Source organism: Phocoena sinus, chromosome 8 (genome assembly GCF_008692025.1).
Source record: "Phocoena sinus isolate mPhoSin1 chromosome 8, mPhoSin1.pri, whole genome shotgun sequence".
NCBI classification, from domain to species: Eukaryota; Metazoa; Chordata; class Mammalia; order Artiodactyla; family Phocoenidae; genus Phocoena; species Phocoena sinus.
The window spans coordinates 100371139-100397241 of record NC_045770.1 but is presented as its reverse complement, the minus strand read 5'-3'; the positions used below and the strand labels follow the sequence as shown (position 1 = coordinate 100397241).

The 26103-nt window shown below is 50.0% G+C and overlaps 2 protein-coding genes across 7 annotated transcripts in view; one reads left to right on the top strand and one right to left on the bottom strand.

Moving 5' to 3' along the window:
• Window positions 1-921: 921 nt before the first annotated feature.
• TKFC (triokinase and FMN cyclase) lies at window positions 922-12940 on the bottom strand. Of its 4 annotated transcripts, XM_032639811.1 has the most exons (19): window positions 12635-12940; window positions 11358-11473; window positions 10804-10943; window positions 9196-9385; window positions 8127-8237; window positions 7871-8052; window positions 6508-6586; window positions 6118-6207; window positions 5302-5336; window positions 5141-5225; window positions 4959-5048; window positions 4060-4176; window positions 3601-3720; window positions 3291-3428; window positions 2404-2510; window positions 2196-2299; window positions 2050-2083; window positions 1860-1946; window positions 922-1500 (listed from the first exon to the last, which is right to left on the bottom strand). In XM_032639811.1, the coding sequence occupies exons 5-19, from the start codon at window positions 8218-8220 to the stop codon at window positions 1339-1341; spliced, it is 1524 nt and encodes a 507-aa protein (XP_032495702.1). In that variant the 5' UTR covers window positions 8221-8237; window positions 9196-9385; window positions 10804-10943; window positions 11358-11473; window positions 12635-12940; the 3' UTR covers window positions 922-1338. The 4 variants fall into 4 exon arrangements, with proteins under 4 accessions (XP_032495702.1, XP_032495700.1, XP_032495699.1 ...); XM_032639809.1 differs by lacking the exon at window positions 10804-10943 and having other exon boundaries at window positions 12703-12940; XM_032639808.1 differs by lacking the exon at window positions 10804-10943 and having other exon boundaries at window positions 943-1500.
• Window positions 12941-13068: 128 nt separating this feature from the next.
• The window catches only part of DDB1 (damage specific DNA binding protein 1), a 31144-nt gene continuing 18109 nt past the window's right edge, over window positions 13069-26103 (top strand). For 2 of the 3 annotated variants that reach the window (XM_032639670.1, XM_032639669.1), the window contains exons 1-11: window positions 13070-13270; window positions 14444-14592; window positions 15619-15735; window positions 16084-16305; window positions 18377-18491; window positions 19382-19479; window positions 20288-20446; window positions 21064-21147; window positions 21758-21874; window positions 22479-22581; window positions 25978-26053. In XM_032639670.1, coding sequence (XP_032495561.1) covers window positions 13210-13270; window positions 14444-14592; window positions 15619-15735; window positions 16084-16305; window positions 18377-18491; window positions 19382-19479; window positions 20288-20446; window positions 21064-21147; window positions 21758-21874; window positions 22479-22581; window positions 25978-26053 — 1301 coding nt within the window. In that variant the 5' untranslated portion in view covers window positions 13070-13209. Of the gene's footprint in view, window positions 13298-14443; window positions 14593-15618; window positions 15736-16083; window positions 16306-18376; window positions 18492-19381; window positions 19480-20287; window positions 20447-21063; window positions 21148-21757; window positions 21875-22478; window positions 22582-25977; window positions 26054-26103 lie in introns of all 3 variants that reach the window. The other variant, XM_032639668.1, reaches the window with a different exon arrangement.

The window sequence follows — 26103 nt, the reverse complement described above, 5'->3', positions numbered from 1 at the left end:
GATGCCAGTTTCCTTCCCAGCTGCTGGGTGTGTACATCTGTGCACACTGGTAACTGTGCCTTGTGGTCAGGGACCTGTGGTGTGGCTGATGGACAGGGGACCCTGGGCAGAGAAAGGGAAGCCGAGGGGCTGAGGAAGCCTGCAGCCAAGTTTGGGCAAAGTAAGGGGTGGCCCCCTTCCAAGTGTGATGAGCTGAGGCCACCTGGTGGTAGAGCAGACGACTCAAGGAGTTGGATGCATGTATCGGTGATACTGGTAACTCCCAGTGAGTAAGCCCCTGGGCTGCTGAGGCCATTATCTTCACCAGTTCATTTGAATCCTTTCCACGTGCCCATGAGGTGGGCACCGTTCGGATTTTACAGATTCTAAGAGGCTAAATAATAGGCCTGAGTTTATGTAGCTAGTCTGAAGCAGAACCAGGATTCAAAGTCACATCTATGTCTAAAGTGAATCCATGCCAGTGCCTTTAACTGCCCCCCTGCGCCAAGTATGGGCCAGGTGTGCGCTGTGCGGTCTCCACCACACACCACATAGACTCAGCAGCCCCTCCTGCTCTCCCAGGGGCCGTCAGTGATGGCTCTAGAGAGACCCATGGGCTGGCCTGGGCAGTTTCTGTTCTACCGCTGAGCCTTAGAATATGGTGATTTCTTTTCCTTTTGGAGACCCACTTGCCCATTTGATTCCTGAAGAATCAGTGAATTCTGTTAGTTTAGTGCTGAGAAAAGCACACCCATCAGGTGTGGTGTGTGTGCACGGGAAGCACAGGAATGGGGATCCCAGTGGACTTGGCCCAGCTGCACAGACCCTGCCTTTGGGTCTCAGGCAGGAGGAGATGGGAGATGAGCATTTCAGTGGTGGGGTGAGGTCTTAGTCGGGGGCGGTAGTGGGCCCACTTGTTCACACGCTTGGATAAAGGTCCCTTAGAGGAAGCAGCAGCTCTTTTGCTTCAATGTGGTTTACTGGCTTGCTTTTTCACACTCAGTTCAGGAGCAGAAGACCTTTCACAGGGAGTCTTAAAACCAAATGAGAGTTGCCAGTTAAAGGTTGTGCCGCCACCTAGGGAAAAGCCTTATCATCGAAGCTCAGAACTGGCTGGGGGCAGAGCCGGGTGACCCTAGGACTCCCCCTTCCCTGAAGAGGGAGAGGTCAGTGACCCACTCTGGGCCTGCAGTTTCTACAGTGGAGGAATTCTGCAGGCTGGTTGAGGAATTCCTACTGAACTCAGAAGACAGGGCCCGAGGGCGAGAGGCGTGGGAGGGCGACAGTTCTAAGGTACAAGTAAGTGACAGCAGCGGCTGGGCAGAGCAGTGAGTGAGGCCCTGAGGCCCGGCAAGGCGTTCATGCATCCTGGCTCTGCAAGACCTCCAGGACAGCACGGAGAATGGCCGCGGCCGCCACCGCCCCGGGGTCTGGCTGATCCAGGCGCGCAGAGCTGAGGTAACTGGCTCGTCCAGCTCCAGCTTCCATGTTCCTGGTGGCCTCGGCGGCGGCTTCCGCACTCTGAGGGGTGGGGGTGTGGAGCAGGTTCAAGAAGCAGCCACCAGGCTTCCCTCCTGCCATGGACCCCGGCCCCTTCTGTCCCAGCACTGACACCAGGGTGGAGAGGTCACATCCCACACACTGCTAGCAAGGCAAGGGGCCACCATTCACCCAGGGCCTGCTATGTCCCAGACCCTGTGTGGGCGCCCTACATATCTTTTCAGTCCCACAGCAACCCTCTGAGGCAGGTGCTCTCCTCCATTTGTAAAGAAGAAAACTGAGGTACAGAAAGGATGTCAACTTGTTCAAGGCCACATGGAGATGGGAGCCTGGTGGTTCTCAGTCTGCCTCCCTGGGTGGCTGGGCCCAGCCTCACTCACCTTGACTGCCTTGCTCAGGATTTGGAGATTAGCCCCTGGGCTCTTCCAGGCTTGGAGCTCCTGTCCTGCTGCCCACAGAGAATCCAGCTGGACAAGGTGAAGGAGAGGGGCTGAGGACAGGCCCTGCCACTGAGGGTAGCCTTCAGGGCTTCTACGCTCAAAAGGGGGAAGGGCTGGGCCAGATACATACCATAGTCCTATCCCCTGGGGCAGCCTTTCCATACCTGGCAGGGAAGAGAACAAATGAGGCTCCCTGCAGGGAATCACTTTGGGGGTGGGTGGCATCAACCACCTCCCCCAGCCCACCCCCGTCTAAGGCCCAGGTCCCTGGCTCACTTCTGCATGGCCTCCAGGCCGGCATCCATGGCAGCGGACCAGGCTGGAAGGTCAGTCTTGGCCTTGAGCGGCTGGGCCGCTGCAGTCAGGAAAAGGCCATAGAGCTGGGGAGGGCCAGGATGCTGAGCACACGGGGCTGGCCCAGGCCTCGGCCAACCCAGGACCCGTCCATGTCAGCCCTCTGCCCCCGGGGGCTGCCGGCACTCACCGCCCCGGATGAGCCTCCCATCTTCTCCAGTAGCAGGAGGGCCAATTTGGAGAGTAGCTGGGCAGGGCTGGCAGGGGGTGGGCCCTCCTTCAGCCACCCCTGAATCGCTGAAGGCAGAGAGGGATGGTGAGGAATTCAGAGACCCACCCTGCCATCTGCCTGGATTCCAACCAAGTACCCAGGCCTCGCTGCCAGCCGGAAGGAATGGGTGCTGGGAGGGGCTGAGGGAACCAACATGAAGAGACTCCCAGGCTCCCTCTATATCCCGCTGCAGTCTGGAGAGGGCTGGGAACAGGTCAGGGACAGGGACCTCGACGGTCACCCAGCAGGTGATGATGCTTCCTCGCGTTCCTGCTTCTTTTTTTTTTTTTTTTTTTGTCTTTTACTGATTTACCTTGATCATGGTTTGTCTCTCCTACCACAACATAAGCCACGAGGGCAGTGATTTTAATCTGCTTTGCTCGCTATTTTATCCATAGAGTCGAGGGCAGCACCTGACCTGTGGTTGGCACTAAATACTTTTTTCTTGATTCAACGCTGCTGGATAATTAAGAACTTTTCCCTAGTCTGGTTCGGCTGAGAAAAATAAGAACAGAATGAGTTTCCCTTTAGAATAATCTAAAGTTTGTATTCACTGTAAAATATTACGTTTTATTCTGCGATAACAACCTTCCTACATTTGTAGTGTTAGAAGTGTCCCTTTATGAAAACAGGTGAAAGGGATGCTACGTTTTGTGAACGACCTCTCTTGGCAAAATAAAAGTTGCCAACCCCACGTGAGCACTCCAGATGTTTTTGAAATCCTTCTGGTTCGTGAAATGCCAAAATGTCACCATCAGTGTGCCACACCACCCCCTCTGCTGCCGCAGGTGGGTCCTGGCACCAACCTCTGGCAGCGCAGCTGTGGGTGGTGCCACAGTCCCCGTCGCCGGCAGCGCGGTCCAGGGCGTTCAGACGTTCCTCCAGGCCCAGAAGGGTGGCGCACACCCGCTCCAACACAAGCACCATCTGCTTCGAGGCTGCGCCTGGAGACGGAGGACAGTGGGAAGGAGGCCTGCCTGGCCCTTCTCACAGCCAAACGTGACCCATGTGGGAGGTATGGGTGCCAGGGCCCCTCCACGCCCCTCTGCACTCCCTGCACCCTTTAGGCCTCAGGCCAAAGCCCGGGGCCACCTTCCCCAACAGCATGGCTTGTACCTCCTGCAGCAGTGGAATCAGGGGCCTCCAGGGGCTTGGCGGGGGCAGCCCGGCACCGCTTCCGCCCAGTCACCGAGACCTTGGCCACGTTAGGCCAGGCCGAGGCGGTGGTCTCAGCATCTAGGGACAGCAGGATGACTCTCTTAGAGACAGGCTGGCCGGCCAGGGATCGAGTGGGGCCTGGACCCCCCACCTGGTGGCCCAGTCCCCTCCACCGCAACAAGCAAGTACTGAGTGCCTACTGTGTACAAGGGAAAGGGGAGGGTCCCGGGGGGAGGATCCTAATACCCACTCCTTCACAGTCAAGTGAGAGCTGGAGAAGGCTGGGGAAGCCAGAAAGGGCCTCCCCACAGGGTCCTGATTGTCATGGTCAGCCCTGAGGGGGTCTCTCCAAGTCCCCTTGGCTCCTTGCAGCTCCAGGGGCCCCTGGCTTCGCTGACCCCAGCTTCCAGGTCTCACCTATCAGTTTCAGCAGGGGCTCATCCACCAGCAGAAGAGTGAGAGAAATGCCAGGCATATCCAGGGCCGACATGAAGGTGCCCACCAGGGCGCGAGCAATCTTCACCCCTCGGCCCTCTGCAGTGCCAGAGCGTGGGAGTGTGTGAGAAAAGGAGGGAAGGACGGGCACTCACCCCCAGAGCGTCAGAGAAGCCCTCTGCAGTGCCAGAGCGTGGGAGTGTGTGAGAAAAGGAGGGAAGGACGGGCACTCACCCCCAGAGCGTCAGAGAAGCCCTCTGCAGTACCAGAGCGTGGGAGTGTGTGAGAAAAGGAGGGAAGGACGGGCACTCACCCCCAGAGCGTCAGAGAAGCCCTCTGCAGTACCAGAGCGTGGGAGTGTGTGAGAAAAGGAGGGAAGGACGGGCACTCACCCCCAGAGCGTCAGAGAAAGAAATAGAGTAGGAGAAAAACAAGAACTTTGGGAGTTGGGGCTCTGAGGTCAGCAGGGAGCCGGTCAGATTTCCTTGGGGCATCCCTCAGTGATGCCCTGAATGACACATTCCCTGGAGGTGTCCCTTCTACAGCGGCAGATAAGTAGTCTCAGTTACCGCGTTCTTACCACGTCCCAAGTGCTGTGTTAAGTGTGTTACATAACGTTTAATCCCATTTCATCCGCACAACAACCCTATAAGGCAGGTACTATTATTACCCACTCTCTACAGACAAGGAAACAGGCTCAAGGCACCCAGCAAGTAAGCGGCAGAGGGACCGTTGTCTAACTCGGGCTTGACAAACGCGTACAGCCCATGCTCTGGACCATTGCAAGACCCTATCTCAGCTGCTTTTCTTACATCCAGCTTCAAAGGGTTGGAAGGAAGAAGCTCTGGGGGTCAGGAGGTCCCCTTCAGTGTGGGGCTCACCCAGAGAGCGGACGGCGGCTTCGGCTATGATGCCCAGTTCCAGGAATGACAGGCCACCCAGGTTGTTGACCATCAGCACCACTGAGGAGCCTGTGGGCAGACACGACACCTAGGTGAGACTCTCTGGGCCCCATTCCCAGAGGGGGAGGAAAGGCTGGGAGACAGTGTGACAGCCCCCTCACCGGACCGCACAGGCACGTGGGACACGTTGGAGGAGCTCGTCATGTGGTCCAGCATGAGCGCCACAATCTCGTCGGCGGTCGCCATCTGGCAGAGGGAGCCGGGAGTGAGCTGCGTTGGGGGCCTTGGTCTTGGGCCAACCTTCGCCGGGAAGTCCACATACCTTTATCCGGTGCACGCCAGCCTCCCCGTGGATCCCTGTGGATAGATGCAAGCACTGCTGACCTGCTCGGGGCCTGGGGATTCGCTCAGTATGGTCTGGTCAAGGATTTTCTAAGTGCTCAGTACCAGGCTAGGCACGTGGACGTGGGGAGTGTGGGCTGGGGGGAAACTGACAAAATAATGAAAAATACACCATCTCTGGCTTGGTGGTGGAGAGAGCCAGAACTTTACTTTTTTTTTTTCTAATTTTTTTTTTTTTTTTTTTTTTTGCTGCCCCGTGCAGCATGTGGGATCCTAGTTCCCCGACCAGGGATCGAACCCGCGCCCCCTGCATTGGAAGCGTGGAGCGCTAACCACTGGACCGCCAGGGAAGTCCCCTTAACTTTTAACTAGTTAAGTAGCTGAACTACAGGCAGTCACAGAGGCCAGCTAAGGCCTCTGCCCATCACTTGGGAAGCACAGCAGAGGAAGAGGGAAGGTTTTGCAGCTGGGGTGGCCTCTGAACGGCTCTTGAAAGAGGGGTTGCATCTTGGCAGGGGCAGGGGTACCTGAGAATGGTGGGAGTGCAGGCAAGGAGGTGGGCAAGGCACAGAGCCCCTGTGGCCACAGCCCTGCGTGTGGAGGGCAAAGCTGGTAGAAATCAGGCACGTTGGGCCAGAAGGGCCTCATGCACCCACTTAAAAATACTAAGACCCCCTAGGGCACAGCTCCACGTGAGCAGAAGGACCAGGTACATGGTTCCCAGGGCAGAAGACAGGGAAAAACCCAGGGAGCAGGCATGGCTAGACCGGGGAGGGGGCGGAGGTCACAAGCTTACCCAGGCCCAGCTCCACCTCATCGGCTGAGAGCTCAAAGGTGGGTTTGGAACCCGGCACACTGCAGGAGGACAAGCTCACTCCCAGGGTTCCTAAGATAAATGAGGTATGAAAGGGACGACCGCTGTGCTCTCGGCGTCAGGCAGCAGCAGTGCCTCGGGAGCCTCTTCACCGAGACAAGCTGTCAGACTCTTCATCTCAGTGATGGAAGAGAAACCTGGCTCTGGGGACCCAAGGCTGCTGTTCTCAGGAGCTCCCGCAGGGAGACCCTCCCTCAGCCCCTGGGGTGTGGCTTGGGAGGCCTCCTGTGCTGCTGCCGGGAACCTGCTCCTGGTCCAAGGGGGGGCCTCGACCTCCCCCGCCTCCTCCCCGAGCCCTGGGCCGGCACTCACCCATGGCCTTGGCGACCTCGCTCACCCGATCTGTGATCTCCTCCAGCCCCGCACCTGCCTCAGCCAGGGCGCCCGCCACCTGCACCCACACAGAGATAGGCCCCCGACGGGAAAGGAGTCACTGTACCACTAGAGGGCAGAAGACTGGCTGGGGCTGAACTTCTATTTGGGAAGAGGGAATCTCTTCGTCCTGCCACATCAACCTGGCCCGCCACACTTAGGGCACCTGCCAGGAATATTCAAGAATCCCAGAGCCAGAGGAACTTTACAAATGGAGAGATGGGCCCAGAGAGGGGAGATGATTTGTCCAGTGTCACACAGTCAGTTGGTGGCTAGTTTCCCAATTCCTAGCCTACAGTTTTTTCTCCATGGCATATACACCGTGGCTCACTTTACCCACCTACCCACTTTTTTGCCAAGTGTCTAGTATATGCTGAAAAGGGGAACAAAGGTGTCTAAGTCACAGTCCCTACCTTGAAGGAACTCGGTCTGGGAAGGGGTTGGGGAAAGAGACAACACAAACTGAGCATTTCATGTGAGGTGGCAAATCGGATGATGGACAGGTGTTATGGGAACACTGAGGGGGGGCCATAGCGTGCTTGGTGTGGTGGGAGGGAAAACCTCCCAGAGAGAGAGACGTCAGAGGTGGGCCTCCACAGAATAGTAGGACACAGCCAGGCCAAAGGGGGGTTGGACAGGGAAAGGATTTTCGAGGCCAACGACTCAGCAGCAGCAAGGCCCCAGAGGTGAGCCATAGCCCAGTGGTACAGAGAACTGGTGTTAATGGAGCATGAGGGGAGCACAGGGATGATGGGAGAGGAACTTGAGGGAGGAGGGGCACGAGTGTGGTGGGCGCCTGACCGAGGAGCCTGGGTTGACTCTGGGAACCCTGGGGGGCTTTCTGTAGGGGAACAACCTGGTCAGATACACATTTTTGAAAGACACCTGTGGGGTGGTGTGGGGAAGAGACGGGGGGCGGGCAGGAAGCAGGCAGGGGAGCCGGCTGAGGAGGCAGCTGCAGCCACCTGGGCGCGAGCAGGTGAGCACTGAAGCGAGGCTGAGACAGGAAGGGCAGGGCTTGGAGGAGGATGTGTGTTTGGAGGCGCTGGGGAGCAGGGTCACCAGGACGGGGCGATGGTTGCAGGTGGGGAAGGGCAGGGAAGGGGCCGGGACGATGAATGCCTGGATCCGGGTGGACGTGGTTTTGGGGACGGTGGGGCCCTCCTGGATCAGGGAGCGCTGGGGAAGGAGTGGCTTCCTGGGGGGGTGGGATAGATGGCTGGAAAGGTCCAGCACCAGGTGCTGTCTGGAGAGAGAGGGCTGGGACGGGCTGGCCAGTGGTGTCCCAGGAGGGGACCCTCACCTTGTGTATGAGCACTGTGCCACAGAGCCCACGCTTGCCTGCCTTCTTCAGGACGGTGAAGGCGCTGTCATCCCCGATGACCACCATCTCCACAGGGATGCCCTCCGCCCGGGCCTGCTCCCGGGCCAGGCCAAAGTTGAGCCGATCCCCAGTGTAGTTCTTCACGATGAGGAGGGTCCCCACTGCAGGAGTAGTCGGTAGGGCCCCATCAGCACTCGCGCTCCCCACAGCGGCCCCTCCCGCATGCCAGGCTTACCTGTGCCCACCTGGGCCACTGCCCTGATGGCCGCCAGGATGCTGCCCACTGCTGGGGAGGTGAACACGGCTCCCGCAATGACCCCTGTCAGCATCCCCTTCCCTATGAAACCTGAGACAGAGAGGTGGGGAGAGGATGTTGGGTGGGGACCTGTGCCTGCAATCCCTGGGGCTCCCCACGCTCCTGGGCTTCATGGTTTGGTGAGCCCTACTGTGCACTTGGTGCAGAAGAGTACCTGCGCTGCTCTCCCCAGATCTATCACCTCCTTGGAGAGGCCTTCCCCGACCTCCCAACTGAAGTAGTCACTCACCCATGTCCAGCTACTCGCTGTCCCTTTAGCCTGCTCTCCTGTCTTCACTACCTCACTTACATGCTCTGGAATGATCTCTTTCACTTATGTGTTTACCTGGTTTCTTCTCCCCAAAGGAGAATAGAAGCTCCATGAGGGCAGGCGCCTTGTCTGTCTGGGTCACTTTTGCGCCCCTAGTGGCCAGACAGTGCCAGGCACACAACAGATGCTCTTGAATGTTTGCTGAGTGGATGGATGAATTTGCCAGAGAGAAACAGGAGAGCATACAGAGGATACAAAGCCTGGTCCCTACTCCTCCCCATGCCCCCATCCCCAAGCTCTCATGGAGAGTTCACATGCCTGGCACCAAACATGAAACAATCCAGGACTGTCCATGTTGAATGTGAAAATGTACGGTGGGAAGAGGAATACTGCGCTAGGCTGGAAAAGTCAGGCAGGCTTCATGGAGAAGGGGACGGCAGGTCAGCTGGGCCTGGGAGGCCAGGAGGATTCACGGAATCACTGACTATCAGAGCTGGAAAGGCCTGAGAGGTCATTTGGCCCCACCTTGTGCTTTTACAGATGTAGAGACTGAGGCACAGAGAGAGGCCACGACTGGCCCCAGATCACAGCTCAAGGGAGTGGGCGAGCCAGAGCCAGGACTGGGCTCCTGACTCTGGGCCAGGCTCTGTCCTGAACCTAACAGAACCAAAGATCTCCCAGGAGCCCCCCGTCCACTCTGCCCAGAGCCCACTGCCACCTCTGGCCCAGGGTGCTCACCGGCATGGGCGGGCTCATGGCCAGAGCCCCCACCCGACAGTAGTGCCACCTGGCCCTTGAGACTATCCAGGTCAGAGCGGAGGGCCACACGGTGGCCTTGCAGGAGCTGCAGGTTGGGGTTGCAGGCCACCAGGCCAGCAAGGGCGTCATCGGCACAGCCTGCCACCGAGTTCACTAGCTTCTTGGAGGTCTGTGGGAGAGGAGCGGGACGAGGTTCTGGTAGAGTTGGCAGGGCAGCCCCATCGGGCCCAGCCACGTCGCTATGACTCACACCCCAGCCCACACCCACCCAGCAACTCCAGGCAACAGTGGTTCCTTGAATTAGGCATCTTTTTATAAGGTGGATGTTCCCATGATTTCTTATTTTGCAACTTCTTATTCAGTAACTAATTCATGGCTTAAATTTATCCTGCAGAATGACTTTGATACAAAGAAAATGGGGTAACTGGAGTTCCGAGTATAAAAAAATTAATGAAGTTGGGGGACTTCCCTGGCGGTCCAGTGGGTAAGACTCCGAGCTTCCACTGCAGGGGACGTGGGTTCAATCCCTGGTCAGGGAACTAAGATCCTGCATGCCGCACGGGGCGGCAAAAACATAAAATAAAATAAATAAAGTAAAATAAAATTTAAAACTGGGGCCCAACAGCCTTCTGTCAAAGGAGGAGAAGCCCCAGGTTGGTGCTCCTGTGCCAGGGGAGGGGGCCAGACAGGGCCCACACCCATCTGCTTCCTCTTCAAAATAGGGATTTAATAACTAGAGTATATGCCCGCTATATAGCAAAAAACTGAATGCAAAGGAGCTACTCCCTTCTTCAACCAGCTCTGAAAAGCTGGAGCTAGCTGAATGAAGTCCGTAGACTGTGTGCAGCTCCCGCCTTTGTCCCAAACAGCGAAACTGGTGCCCAATAGGGTCAGAGAGGGCCAGGCTACCAGCATCGCCTGGTGGCCTGGGGGAAGCCTGCAGCTGAGCTTTCCCGGAGGCCCCTTCCCCAAGCCTGCCAGAACTCCATTCCTTCATGCAAACGTTGGCCTTTCCTGGGTCCGGCGGGGGGCCAGAGCAGTGACTGTGAGCCACACCTTGTTCTAAGTGCTTTTAAGCACATCTCGTTTAATCTTCCAACAACCCTATGGAGGAAAATTAGCCCAGTGAAGAAACAGGCAGATTTACATGACTTTGCCCAAGGTCACACAGCCAGCAAGTGACCCGGTCCACCTGGCCCCAAAGCTGGTTCCATTTTGGCCTTATCATGCTGCTCTCCCCAGGGGCTGAAGGGAGGCTGAGAGTGGCAGAGGTCCTGTCCTAGGAAGGGCACAGGCTTGTGGCTCTCAGAGCCTGCCAGGGACTGGAATACGCAATGAAGTTGAGAGTGGGTCTCAATTCCAAGCCCAGTCTCCAGCACCACCACCCTCCAAGAACGTGCTCCCTTGCCATCCCTGACAGTCTATCCTGCCTGGGATTTGCAACCATTCCCGAACCAGAGCTAGAGGAGGGCTTGGGGTCCAGTGCCATCCTTGGTTCCCAGTGGCCTGAGGGGATGGAAAAAGAAAGAAAAGTCGACCAGGCAACTATGGGAGGCCCCTAGGACGCTGTTCTGATCAACATCTCACCTTTTAAAATGCAGATGAGGAAAGAGGCTCAGAGAGGTCAAGTCTTTGGTAGAACGTCACATAGCTGGTTGGTGGTAGGCTGAAATTTGAACCCAGGTCTGCCCAGGCCTGTTTTCCTCCAGATCAGTTCTAGAATGGGCCTGGGGCATGCCCAGGGGCATGCTGAGCCTCCTGCAGTGAGTGTAGATCCCACAAGCCCACACATGCCCAAGGCTCTGGAAGAGGCACCAGGTCCTTCTTCACGACTCCTGTGACTGGTACTGTCTATTACAGAGTAGGCAACTGTTAATGTTCTAATCTAAAGGCATGACCCAGACCAGGGGCAGATGGGCCCTGGAGGGACTCAGAGGCTGCAGCCACAGGCCTGGCTGGGCCCAGCTGGGAAATGAAGGGAAGTCAGGCCCTGAGACGGAGGATGACCCTCTCTCTTAACCTCAGGAGGCAGTAGCATCTCTTGGTCAGGGAGCAAGGAACTCCAACATTCCCAGGGCTGGCACCCCTACTGCCCCAAGACCAGAGTGCCCTTCCTCTGCCCTGGCCCTCAGGGGACTCACCATGGTGGGGAGGCTCTGAAGGAAGTTGAGTTCACACCTTTGCACTGAGCTGCCGGAGGATGGGCAATCCCGTGGGTGCCACCGGGCCTGAGCACAGTGAAGGTGACAAGCAGTATCTGCAAGAGGGGGTAACAACGTGAGCTGCTGCAGGTACTTGCAGCCTACTGGCACAATCGTGCTTTCAGGGCCCTAGTAATTAGGGAGCTGCCCCAGACTTTGACCCAAGTCCAAACTCTAGAATGTGAGCTGGGGATGGAGAAGAGCATGGGGCTGACCAAGGTTCATGCCTGCACCTGGCTGCCAGAACACTGACTGATCCACGTTGGGCACACAGCTGCCTTACGCTCACGAGTGGTGCCCACCTTATCACCAAGGGGCAAAGTTACCCACAGAGTAACTTATCTATTACACAGGCCTCGCATGCAGTGAATACATTCATAAAGATCTTCACACGCTTGCTCTTGTCAGTGTTGGGACCACACCAGGAAGGTGACGGCTGAGTCTGACTCCATTTTGCTTTTGGGAAACCGACCCAGAGAGCTCTGGTGATATGTCCAAGGTCATACTGTTAGGAGCCAGGACTCAAACCTATGTTTAGTTTTTCTACAAATCCCGTGTTCTTTCTACTGATAATTCAATGCCTCTAAAGCAAGGCAGAAAGTCCCAGATGCGTAAAACCACACAGTAAACCACAACGACGTTTTAGCTCCTTTCGGTTCAGTCAGGTTCAGAGGTGTCTTGGAGTCATCCAGGGTCTTGGGCTCACTGCATGTGTCTGCAGTGGAAAGAATCCACACCTGCCTTGGCACCTAGCTCTGTCTCTTACTGGGGGATCTTGGGTAAACCAGTTCCCCTGAGGCTCAGCTTCCTCATCTGTAAAATGGGGCTGCCTCCTCTGTGGCCTTGCAGCAGGTGCTTCACACCACGTGGCTCTCCTCCTATTCCTTGCAGGGCCTGTCTGATGTGGAGTGGCCTGGAAGTTGCAGGGCTGACTGCTTTCCTGGGTCCCTAAGGTTCTCACCAGGGAATTTTTGGTTTTGTGTTTGAGGTCAGAATTTGCACAGCCACGGGGGGACTAACTGTGCTGGGCAAGTGGCCTGCTTGGCCCTTGAAACACAAAGTCTCAAACACAAACACAAAGTTCAAAGGGGAAAGGGGAGAGCCTAAGTGCCTCCCCCCCGCGCATGCCAGGTGAAGCGGAGTGATCGGTCAATCTAGGGTCAGGGCAGGGCTGGGTTTAGAGGTACTGGGAAAGCTAGGGGAAGGGAGGTACAGACCTCGGTTCTAGTCTGGGAGGTGCACAAATTTATGTCACCTTCCTCCCCTCTCTAGGCCTCTGCAGTACCTTCCGGTTCCAGAAGGGGTAACAACCCCGAGGGCTCCTGGAGCAAGGAAGATGGAGTGGACGGGGTCTGGGAAAGGGCGAGGGGCGCGGACTAGGGATGAGGTTGGCGGGTCGGCTCCGGAGGAGGAGGAGGAGGAGGCGTCGGTGCACCTCCGCAACCAGCTCTCCCCAGCGTCCACCGCCTCGGGAACCGCCGCTGCTTCCCAAAGACCCGACAGGGTGCCCTCATCCGGGTACTCCAAGCTCGGGCGGTAGGAGATGGGCGGGGCCTCTGGGGGCGGGGCCTCCCTTGGTTGGCCGCCTCGGCGCCTTGAGTCCTCCAAGAGGCCAGGTGAGCCCGTCCCGTGATGCCCCGCGCCCCGGCCGCTCTGGCCTGCAACGTGTCTCTGGGGCGGAGACAGCGGCAGTGGAGTTCGCCGCGCGCGGGTGGGGGCTCCCTGTCTCTTTGCTGGTGTCCGTCTTTTTTTCGTTTCGCCTGAGTCCCGCTGGGCTGCCCCAGGCCTCGACATGTCGTACAACTACGTGGTAACGGCACAGAAGCCCACCGCCGTGAACGGCTGCGTGACCGGTGAGGCTGCCAGGGCAGGAGACCCCGGTGAGGGAGGGAGCTGGGGGGAACTGAGGCCTAGGGAAGCCCGCGGCCCCCGGGTTGCCGCCAGGACCGGGCCCAGGGAATGGAAGGCGCTGGCGGCCGAGGGACCTCCCACAGCCGACGGCTTAAAAGAAGCAGCCTCAACACACGCCTTTGGGGGAGTAAAAGCTGCTCTTGAGGGTCCCCTTTCGTTCTCGGAGGTCACTTGGCCTCGAGGACAGGACGCGCCCAGTGGGACAGAGAGTGGAATGTGAGTTGTTTGTGCGGTGTTGCTTGGGCCGCGAGATTGGCCGCGTGTGGTTAGGGGGGAAGGGGCGGTGATGATGGCGACTTTGGGGCAAGAGCCTGGGAGGTGCAGGAGGTGGAGGGATGTGAGGAATGTCCGTACTCACCCGAAAGAGAGGAGTCCGCTTTGCCTGGGGCTGTTGTTTACAAGAGGGAGCTGTTGGAGAAGAGGGTTTGGAATGGCCCAGCCCAGTGCTGGGTTTGCCTTGTTTGTTTATGCAAGAATTGTTAAGGACGCAGATGTCCAGAACCCAGCAATAATCATCTTGAACCAAGTTCTCAACAGAATATGAAGCTCTCAAACTCGTATTTTTATGTAAATCCGAATCATGATCCCGAAGGAAAACTGTTGTTGGAGAGTTGGAGGCTGTGAAGGAGTGTGGATGGGGTTTTGGTAGACTGCTGGGAGGGCAAGAGGTGCAAACAAAACAAGGTTTTAAGGTAAAGCTCTGAGAATTCTCTTCGTTTGATCTAGTCTGTTTGGTAAAGATTTTGTGAAAATTCGAATTTGGACTGAATAGGGAGAAACACTTTCTCCAGCATCCCTTAATTAGAGTATGAGTCGCCGACTGCGATAGGAAAAGTGAAATTGGAGGGCACAGAGCCATCTGAAGGGTTTTCACAGTCATTGGCAGTTGAAGGACATGCTGCTCTTAGGCCCGATCCAGTTTCTTAATCTGATGAGGGAAGTAGCATTCTCGAATGTGTGAAGTGAGACTCTGAGGATTTGGTGAGAAGGGAGTGAATGGAGGGAACCGGAGAGATATGTGCAGTAAATCGAGAATTCAGGAGGTTTTAGGTAGAAGTGATAGGATCACTTAGATAGTGCTTTGGCTTCAAAAATTAGAGGATCTGTTCTTTCAGGACACTTTACTTCAGCTGAAGACTTGAACCTGTTGATTGCCAAAAATACGAGATTAGAGATCTATGTGGTCACTGCTGAGGGACTTCGACCCGTCAAAGAGGTGGGCATGTATGGGAAGATTGCTGTCATGGAGCTTTTCAGGCCCAAGGTAAGTGCTCTGGGTTGGTTGGGTCCAGCAACAAAGGGAGAACTAGTAGTTGTAGTCGGGTTTACGTTGTTTGATGTCACTGCTTGCTTAGGATGGGTGCAATAAGACTTAGGAGAGAAACTCTTCTCTTTTTGAATGGCAGATTTCAATTTATATTCTTGGAGAGATTTGCTAGGGAAAAATTTACCAAGTTGACTTTTTTTTTTTTTATCAAGTTGACTTTTTAGAAGGGAATATTAAAGCAGTTTCAAATGTGGGTCACCATCCTGTGGGTCATCATAGTGATTCAGAGAGTAGGCTCTAGAGTTAGGGCAGTACTGGCTTTATTCCTTATTAAATCTAATTTTGGTTGTCATCTAACCTTTCAGAGCCTTGTTTCCCCATCTGCAAAATGGGGATGACAGTATCCAGTCCTCTGGGTCATTGTCAGGATTCAGTGATTTAATAACAGGACGTAGCACATAACAAGCATTCACTGTCAACACATCACCCAATTATTACTGTTATTATAATTTGACCGTTTCTATCTGTAAGTGAATCTGATGGGGAAGCAGTGGGTTCAAATTTTAAATTATAACCCTTTGGACAAAATACTCACTTTGTTGGGGTCTGTGTTAATAAGTAAGAGAGACTTTATAGGTGCACTTCAGCTTCCTTTGTTCACATTTTTTTGTCTTTGTCCAAGTACTTGGAGGGGATTAGAGGAGGCGTTACATTCATCTTTCAGAATTTGAATGGAGTAATTGAGATTAGCTGACGTGGAACTAGATGGATACGTTATATGTAGAGCAGAGATGAAGAATCATGAAAGTGGACTAGATGTTTACCAGCTTCAGTCCTGGCCTTTCTGTACACACCCTTAGGGTGTGTGCGTAACTAATGTGTGTTACATACTTACCGTGGGTTTTTTCAGGGAGAAAAGACAATTCTTGAAGAATTTAATATGCTTAAAGGATGAGTAAAGGCCTGACAAGTATTCCTGTTTTCAAAAGAAACCTCTTTTGATAGTATGATGTTGGTTTCCAGGGGGAGAGCAAGGACCTACTGTTTATCCTGACAGCTAAGTACAATGCCTGCATCTTGGAGTATAAGCAGAGTGGCGAGAGCATTGACATCATAACGCGAGCTCATGGCAATGTCCAGGTGAGGTGGCTGCTTCAGGCTGATGAGAGTTTTCCAGGTAGGGTTGTCATGATTTGGTGAAGAAAATTGTACTGCTGGGGCAGCTCTCTCTCTGTGTGATCAGAGAAACAAGGAGAAAACACTAAGGACTTCTGTAGTTTACTCAGAGACCAAGGGAGAGGGTCATAATTCACTGAGATTCAGTGTTTTGCAAAAAGGCGTACACTGACATTTGGGCATCCTGACATGTCAAGAAGACGCCACTAGTTTTACTGCCGCTCTTAAAATCATCCTGGGAAGGTGGTGCCCAGCGTTTTCTGTTACTCTAGGTGTTTGAGGTTCTTTCCTAACCCCAGTTTTATTTCTCAGGACCGAATTGGCCGCCCCTCAGAGACGGGCATTATTGGCATCATTGACCCTGAGTGCCGAATGATTGGCCTGCGACTCTATGATGGCCTTTTCAAGGTTATTCCACTAGACCGGGACAATAAAGAGCTCAAGGCCTTTAACATCCGCCTGGAGGAGTTGCATGTTATTGATGTCAAGTTCCTATATGGTTGCCAAGCACCTACCATCTGCTTTGTCTACCAGGTACTGGAGCAGGAGGAGAGAGGGAGAAGCTGTATGGTTTGGCACAGTGGGAGTCCATTTTTGCCAGTCAGGATGTCTGGACGTCATGGTAGGGCAGGTAGAAGTGTTTAATGTATTTGTCCTGAAATGGTTTGAATGATATAATTAATATGTGTCAGGTTTTGGTTGCACCTTGAGAGAAGAAGTACTTATCGTGGAGGCAGGAAGCAGTCTGGGGCCTGTAGCAGGCTTTAATCCTGAGATTACACTCTGGTTGTGGGCCTTGGAGATTTTATAGGGTGACCCAGTTTATACTTTGTCTCCTACTGGCATGCCAGGGGATTATTAAAACTTAGCTCTAAAGAAATGATCTGGAAATTCCCTTACAAGCATTGCGAAAATGTCTTGGGGATGCTTTATGTGTCTTCCAAGAAGAGGTGCATTTTGATCAGCACTCACTTTCTGGTGACCGCTGGCTCTTGACTTCTATTTTAGTCTGTGCCTAAAACTTGTGTAGAGCTGATCCTGGGCAGCTGTTCTCTGGGCTAGATCTGTTGAGGGGGTGTGGGGTGGGGGCAGGGTGGCAGAGCACCAGACTAATATGCTTGTATCTTGGTAATATCTCAGCCTTTTAACAAAGGGCCATACAGTATGAGGTTATTTCACTAGCATGTGGTTGAATAAATGATGGAAGAAAGCTTAGTCCAAGTCTTTTAAGTACTGTGTGTGGGCATGTAAACACTTTTTAAACACTGTGTTAAGTATTGGAAATACTGATGTATTTTTGTATATTTCTTAGTGTCACAGTAAGTGCTGTAGTTTTGAGGCTGGTTGATATAAAGTTCATTTGAATAGGTTGAAACCAGCTTAGGAGATTTTGTTTAATCTTATTTACAATACATTAAATATCAGGTCTGAAATAATAACTTGGAATCTCTCTCACTTCTTTAGTTTTGTAAATATCAGGTCATTAAAACATTGATGTTGGTTATTCAAGGCTGACTCTGTGCAGCCTCAGGGCTGTGGGTTGTGAATGAGCTTCATTTCCATATGTGTGTCTCAGAGGCCCAAATCCAAACCCCAGCTTGAATTTATCATGAAGTTGAGTCTTACCCTTAATCATTGATGGGAAAATCTTTTCATCAACTAAAAATGATTTTTTCTCCTGTTTTGTGCCCAAAGGTCAATTTGAAAAATACCACGTGAGGGAGCTCCTTGGTGGTCTAGTGGTTAGGATTCAGTGCTTTCACTGCTGTGGCCCAGGTTCAATCCCTGGTAGGGGAACTGAGATCCGTCAAGCCACGTGGTATGGCCAAAATTAAAAAAAAAAAAAAAAAAAAAAAAAAGGAAAATCCATGTGAAAGGTAGTCATGCAGAGTGCTTCAGGAGCTGTAACAATGATGAAGATGTGGGCCCTTCCCTGAACATACTGTTGGATTCCTTCCATAACTTCTTAGAGCTTGGTCTGGCCTTTGATGAGGCCATCCTCCACTGGCCCCATGCCGGCTCTTTTAGTCTCTTAAAGGTGTCTTTGATAGCTCCAGGTCTGAAGTGAGTCATGATTCCAAAAAAGGAGGGGAAGATGGTGTTGACAATGTCCGGATTGGAGGTTTCGACTAACTTTAGAGGAGCAGCACACTCTGTTCTTTACCGTCACCCTATCAGAATGCATCTGAGAATTGTATCAAACGGAGCTTTGTTTTAGACTGCAATTGATTTTTATTTTATTAAAAAAATTTTTTGTTGGAGTATAGTTGCTTTACAATGTTGTGTTAGTTTCTACTGTATGTACACATACATTCACAAATGTACGCATATGTACGTTATATCTCTGTAGTGGTTAGTACAGCATGACAAGTTCATTTTTCTAATTTTTAAAATATCTCTTTGTTGGTTCAGTTGTTAGAAACAGTTAGCCTCAGTCACAGTCTGCCCAGACTATCAGAAGCTCAGCTGGTGGCCGTTAGCATGCTGATGGATAATGTTGGGAAGGCTGGCGTGACAGGAGTGTCAGATGCTGTTGCTTTCAGGGCCCCTCTCCAGCCCAGGGCACCCTTCGTAGGGACTAACGGTTCTACCTTTCCTCACCTAGGACCCTCAGGGGCGGCACGTAAAAACCTATGAGGTGTCTCTCCGAGAGAAGGAGTTCAATAAGGGCCCTTGGAAACAGGAAAACGTAGAAGCTGAAGCTTCCATGGTGATTGCAGGTTTGTTGGGGGATTTAGGAAATTTGCCTCTGCCCCACTTCTGGGCCAGTTCCCTGTTGCTCCTTCCTCACCTTCTCTGCCCTTCATCTCAGCACTCCAGTGCTGTTGAGCACATGCATTGTTCAGCTCTCCCTTATGTCTCCTATCTGTAGAAAATGTGCTTCCCTTTGTTATTTTGCATTTTTGTCTTTGGGATTGTCTTGTTTTTTACCCTTCCCCCAAAAGTATAACTTTCCTTTATTTGGGGTGGTGGGGTTAACTAAAACAATGAGATTGATTTGCAGAGTGGCATATGGAAGTTAGTCTCATTATTTTATTGTTGGGCAAAAATTAAAAAAAACTGAAGGGGACCAATAGAGCTTATTTTATCTGGCTCCTTTATTTCATAGATGAGGAAACAAGGCCGAGGGACTTGCCCATGCCTGTGCCTCACTGACAAAGCCTAGGCTGGAATCCAGGCATCTTTGCTCTTTATCCTATATTCTTCCCCCAGCACTGTTGTGTGCTTCACCTAGTAGAGAAGTTTAAAAACTCTTCAGCACTGTTGTGTGCTTCACCTAGTAGAGAAGTTTAAAAACTCTTAAGTGCAAATTGGCTCTTCTATATGGTAGCCCTGATAATGGGGGAAATGAAGCTAAGGAACAAGGAAAAAAATCTCAGAAACTCCGAAAGAGTGGCAATAAAAGTACGACCAGGAGTAAAGAGTGGGCAGCCTACAATTTCTAAGACAGTAATCTCAGAAAAAGCTTATCATATTCCATGGACTTTGATGTCTAAAAAATGATTATCTTCAAGTTTGCCTCAGAGATAACTGGATCAGTGCCCTTGCTGCCTCAGGGTTTGGCAGGTCCCAAATGCTGAGCATTTTAATGCTACTCTTTCTCCTGCAGTCCCAGAGCCTTTTGGAGGCGCCATCATCATTGGACAGGAATCAATCACCTATCACAACGGTGACAAATACCTGGCGATTGCCCCTCCCATCATTAAGGTGAGCAGCATTCTTTTCCCTTTTTCTTCCTTCTGTTTGTTCCCCCCCTTCTTTTCCCCACCATTTGTCAGAAGGGGGTTCAGAGGTATGTCACATTATTCACTATGTATATAAGATGTTGTGTTGGTCATTGGGAATACAAAGAGATTGGCTTGGTGTTGCTTTCAAAGAGCTTGCTTGCTAACTAAGGGAGAGAAATAATCAAAATTTGGTTTATCCTTTCCATTCACTGGGGCAATTTGAAGAAAGGAAAAATTTCAGGAATTCTAATGAATGTTAATGTTTTTAGAGCTCAAATCAGGTAAAATAATATAGTGAATACTATATATAGACTTAAAAAATTAGTCACAAAAAATTTCACCTTCAAATTTCAAGTCATAGAAATGAAGGCTTAAAAGCTTAATTTTATTTTTTTTTGAGGATAAATAACAAAATCTGTGGTAGCATTCATGGTAGGAGGTAATGAGTATTAGCGAGGTTAAATAACAAAATCTGTGGTAGCATGCATAGTCCAGTCAATACTTATAGCTGCCTCCTCTTTTATGTATTTGTTTTCCAGTAAAATAATATGTGAGTAAACATTTAAAGTATGTTGAGCTCCTCAGAACATTGTCTTCAAAATAAAACATCCTCCAAAAAAAAAAAATAAATAAAATGTTCTCACTTTTGATCACACATGTAATGTGAGCTGAGTGGATTCCTTGCTCATGAAGTGGCTGGGTTTGGTAAAGGGAATGGTCTGCTAGGGTTTATTCTCTGGTTGTGGAGGATGCTTTATCTCTAATGACTGTGTCCTCCCTCTTGGCAGCAAAGCACAATTGTGTGTCACAATCGCGTGGACCCCAATGGCTCCCGTTATCTGCTGGGAGACATGGAAGGACGGCTCTTCATGCTGCTTTTGGAGAAGGAGGAACAGATGGATGGCACCGTTACCCTCAAGGATCTCCGAGTGGAACTCCTTGGGGAGGTAGGCCCTGTCCCTACTCTTCTACATTTCTCCTAGGTGCCTAGTGACCCCAGATGTGTGGTCCCAAAGTGCACCTGGGAATTATATTACTTAACATCCAACAACAAATGCTCAGTCCTGCTGTGGAAGTTGGTTTTTGAATGAGTAGATTCTAGAGAATCTCACAGGCAGTGGGGTACTACCTCAAGTATTAAAAAAAAAGAGAAACAAAAAGGATACACTGTAGAATTAAAGGTTAATCTAAGGCTGATACTCAGTTATGGGAGGACGTTCTACAAAGGTATTGTTAAGAACAATGCAGCAAATTCTAGAGGTCTCTAGCTATTTTGAGGAGACTGGAGCTGTTGGGATTACAATGATCATTTGGAGCAGGCACCTGCAAGAGAAATCATTGATTTTTCTGACTATAGGGATGTGATAAATGAAGAGTCACAAACTTCAGAGATTTAGGAATGATTGTTGAGTGTGACCTGGGGATTTGAAATGGAGAATTGTTTTGGGAATCATGACTGCAGGTGTGATTTTTCTCAGCACATGTCTGAGAGGTGGGTAGGATGGTGTCTGGATCCCACATGAAGTCCATTCTCAGGTCTTTCATGCCCTTGATTTTCTTTTAGACCTCTATTGCTGAGTGCTTGACATACCTTGATAACGGTGTTGTGTTTGTCGGGTCTCGCCTTGGTGACTCCCAGCTTGTGAAGGTGAGAAGACATTTTCTTCTTTCTGGCTTCTTTTTTGCAGTCTTCACTGCTTCTTCATTAAGTTCTTTCTGTGTTTAGTACCTCTCAGAGTTTCTTCAGTTCATCCATATGCCTGCTATCCACGTTTCTACTTGGTTGATTTAGCATCCTACCCCGACTAGCTCTTTGTCCTAAATGTTCATTCAACAAATGTGCCAGGCAAGGTGCTAGGTACTGTGGGTACAATGATGAACAAGAACTAGCTTCTACCTTCAAATAGGTCATAGTCTAATGTATTTGATCCCCTCTAGAATATGAGAATTTGAACCTTCTCTGCAGAAGAATGCATGCAAACATTTTACATTAATTTCTAGCTGTTCCTCTGAAATCCATCCATGGGTTGCCAGATTAGAAATCCCTGGCTGGTTAGTGGGTCACCTGTAGGATAACCATGTTCCTTAGCAGTTCCCTTCTAGAAGCATCCAGTAGAGCATAAGAAGCATCCGTAAGAGCATAAGATCTTCTTAGAGCATGAGAAGATCTAGTAGAGTTGAGTTTCTTTTGGATGATAACTCTCTCTTTAGGGTGGGTCTGGAGCATTCTAGGACTAGCATTGTTCTTTCTTTTTCAGCTCAATGTTGACAGCAATGAACAAGGCTCCTATGTAGTGGCCATGGAAACCTTTACCAATTTAGGACCCATTGTGGACATGTGTGTGGTGGACCTGGAGAGGCAGGGGCAGGGACAGGTAAGGGGGTCATCCTGGAAAGGGGTAGTTGGTATGCCCACTCAAACGGTGTCCTCCTGGGTCTGCTTAGCTAGAATGGGGAGTGTGCACTGCAGATAACTTTTAAGAGCCTCACTCACTAATTTCCAATGATGTGAGGATAACTACCATTTATTGAGTGCCTATCTTGGTCTGCCAGGCAGTTTACATACATTATCTATAATCACACAAGCACTGTGTTAGATAGGGATTCTTGGCCATTTCAGAAGTGAGGAAACTTAAGGCTGAGAAGGATTAAGCAACTTGTCCAAGGTTACATAACTACTAAATGGCAGGTGTGTCTGCCTTCAGATCCTGTGCTCTTTCCAGTAAACTAGGTTCCCAGGGTGGAAACAAGCTTGCTAGGAATAGTGGTAGGAACCTTTTGCTTCTTGGACTAGGATATCGTGTCTGCTTGATAAATTTGAGAGACTTTGGAGATCACCCTCTGCTAAGTCTGCATCCTCAAACCTAGCTCCACAACAAAGGGTCCTTGGTTTTAGGTATAGCTTGTTTACTTTCTGAGCATCAGTCTAGTTGCCCCAGTCTGGAGCGGGTTATTTAGAAACCTTTTCTCTACTTGCAGCTGGTCACTTGCTCTGGGGCTTTCAAGGAAGGCTCTTTGCGGATCATCCGGAATGGAATTGGAATCCACGAGCATGCCAGCATTGACTTGCCAGGCATCAAAGGTATCCTTTTGGTGGACATAGGATGCAGATCTTACTTGAGTGACTTTGGCCTCATTACATGTCATGAAGACACTTCTGGGGGGGAGCAGATCAAATGAAGAGTAAAAAAATTCATAATGCCAAATAAGCGGTAGAAGCTTAAATATATTGAAAAGTTCCAAAGTAAACTTAAAGAGAATATTGACCAAAATTGGATAATGGGGCTTCCCTGGTGGTACAGTGGTTGAGAGTCCGCCTGCTGATGCAGGGGACACAGGTTCGTGCCCCGGTCCAGGAGGATCCCACATGCCGCGGAGCGGCTGGGCCCGTGAGCCATGGCCGCTGAGCCTGCGCGTCCGGAGCCTGTGCTCCGCAATGGGAGAGGCCACAACAGTGAGAGGCCCGCGTACCGCAAAGAAAAAAAAAAAAAAACTTGGATAATCGAGTAGAGGAATGGTGGAAGAAAGATTACAAGTGAAATTTAATGTTGTTTATATAAGGGAACTGATAGAATCCGTAAAGAGAGAGGAGACTGAGAATTTCATAGAAAGATGTACATGTAAAGGTAACTTCTAGAACAAAAGTACAGATCTTTGTAAATTCCAAGAGAACTATAATAATCAAAAAGATCAAAGAAAGACTACATAGTGAAAGACTTTTATAATATACAAACAGTAAACGTAACCTAAAATAATATAGCAGAACCGATATCAAACATCTGTGTGAGTACCTCATATATCAGATATCTGGTACCAGTAAACAAATGGGCTAAACTCACCTGTTATAAGAAAAAGATGATCAGATTGGATCATAAGGCAAAAATTAATTCAAAGTAGTATATAGGAGGCACATCTTAAAAAAAAGTAATTCAGAATATAAAAAAGTAAGAGGATGAAAACATATTAATAAAAAAATAGAGGTTTATGAATTAGGAAGAGATCATAAAACTACAAAACTCAAGAGAATCAACGGAAAAGCTAACAGGCAATAAGAATTCATTAAGGTAGGATATAAAATTAATGTTCTGAAATCAGTAGTTTTCATGTAAAAACACAATTAGAAGGTATAGTAGAGGGAAAGAGACAATTTACAATAGGAATAAAAAGATAAAATACCAAGAAATAAGTTTAACAAGAATTGTGCAAAATCTATGTAAGGAAAACTTTAAGATACTCTTAAAGGATTAAAAGGGTAGATTGATCAAATGAAAAAGGCATGCCAAGGTCTTACAAGTTAACATTATAAAGCTTTTTCTCTCTGATTTTTATATTTAATGTATTTCAATAAAAGTATCAATAGGTTTTTTTTCTTTGGCCTGGGCAAGTCAAAGTCCAAATGGGAAACAGAAGCAGCAAGGAAAGCTAGGAAGGGCTTCCCTGGTGGCACAGTGGTTGAGAGTCCGCCTGCTGATGCAGGGGACATGGGTTCGTGCCTCGGTCCGGGAAGATCCCACATGCCGCGGAGCGGCTGGGCCCGTGAGCCGTGGCCGCTGAGCCTGTGCGTCCGGAGTAACGGGAGAGGCCACGACAGTGAGAGGCCCGCGTACCGCAAAAAAAAAAAAAGAAAGACAGACAAGCTAGGAAAACTTAAAGAGCAATGAGATGGGCCTAGTTACCAGATATAAAAACGTACTATTAAACCTTAGAAATTAAAAGTTTGGTTTTGGTGCACGAATAGGCAGGAGTCCCATGGGCAGACTCAAATGTCCTGAAATAGACACAACTGTATGTGGGACTTTAGTGTACAATAGTGGTGGTATCTCAGGTCAGTGAGGTAAAGATAATTCTTTTGAATAAATGGTGTTGGGATAACTGGAGTCATTTGGGAAAAGATAAGTTTGGATCCATACTGCTCAGTGTATACCTTGCTAGGATCTGAATGGATCAAAGACTTAATGTAAAAATGTGAAGCCATACAAAAACTAAAAGAAAAAGGTGGTGAATTCTTTTCTAATTTTGGAGTGAGGATAGTCAAACAATGACTCAAAAGTACAGAAGCCAAAAAGAAAGATTAATAAACTATCAGCATAAAAATACTTCTGCATGGCAAAAACAAAACACTGTAAGCTAAGTTAGAAGAAATGGCAAATTGGATAAAAACGTTTGTAGTTCATCTTATAGGCAAAGACCTAATCTCTCTTAATTCATAAAAAATTTCTAGAAAGACCACGAAATTTCCTGCCCCCAAATTAGCAAAGTACATAGATGGACAGGTAACAAGCCTAACTTATAATAAGAGAAGTGCAAATCAAAACAAAATAGCGATTCTATACTTTACCAGATGCCAAAGTTGAAGTTTGACAACACATTGTGTTGGTGAGGCTGTGAGAAAATGAGCGTGCTCACTGAAAATGTCTACGGAAACTACAACTGCATCTAGTGATTTGCCCCGCAAGCCCAATTCTGGGCATCTAGCCCATAGACTTTTATATGTATAAAGTGACATAAATACAAGATTACTCATTGTGGCGTTGTATATTGTGGCAATATACTGAAAAAGGGTCCATCAGTGAGAACTAACTAATAAACTGTTACATCCATACAATTAAATACTGTGCAGATGTCAAAAACAAGAAACTATTCTGTTATGGTAAAGGCCCGGGCATATATTAGATGAAAAAACAAGGTGCAGACAGTTTGTGATAGGCTATTGTATATATTGGCTTGCAACACAGTGTTTACCTATTTTCCTAAATTAAAAAGAATTGGAAGGATAAACTATTATTGTTTACTTATTTGGGGGCTAGGTTGGAAGGAGAGGTATAAGGTGTTAAATATTTAAAAAATAAATTTTGGGACTTCCCTGGTGGTTCAGTGGTTAAGAATCTGCCTGCCAATACAGGGGACACAGGTTCGAGCCCTGGTCTGGGAAGATCCCACATGCTGTGGAGCAACTAAACCCATGTACCACAGCTACTGAGCCTGCACTCTAGAGCCCGCGAGCCACAACTACTGAGCCCATGTGCCACAACTACTGAAGCCCCTGCGCCTAGAGCCCAAGCTCTGCAACAAGAGAAGCCACCGCAGTGAGAAGCCCGTGCACCGCAACAAAGAGTAGCCCCTGCTAGCCGCAACTAGAGAAAGCCCATGTGCAGCAACGAAGACCCAACACAGCCAAAAGTAAAATAAATTAAAAAAAAATTTAAAAATAAAAAACAAATTTTGACTTTGAGTCATGGAGATGAATTATCCCATCCAAAATCAAACGAAAAACTGAAAAATATCAGGCTCAAGCAGCTTTAAAAATATCTAACTTCTTCGGAGTCTTAAAGCTAGGGAGGAACAGAGTGGGTATTTTATCTCAGGACTGACACCAAATTTCTTGCTCTTCCCGTGGGGTTAGGCTGCTCCTTCCTTAGATTGTGGGAGCGGAGTGTTGGTCTATGCTGTGCCTCTTAATCTTTGATCTTTGTTCCAGGCTTATGGCCCCTGCGGTCTGATCCTAATCGGGAGACTGATGACACTTTGGTGCTCTCTTTTGTGGGCCAAACAAGGTAAGATGAGTCTGGTGCCAGCTCCAGGTGCTCATGTGAAGGTTGCAAGG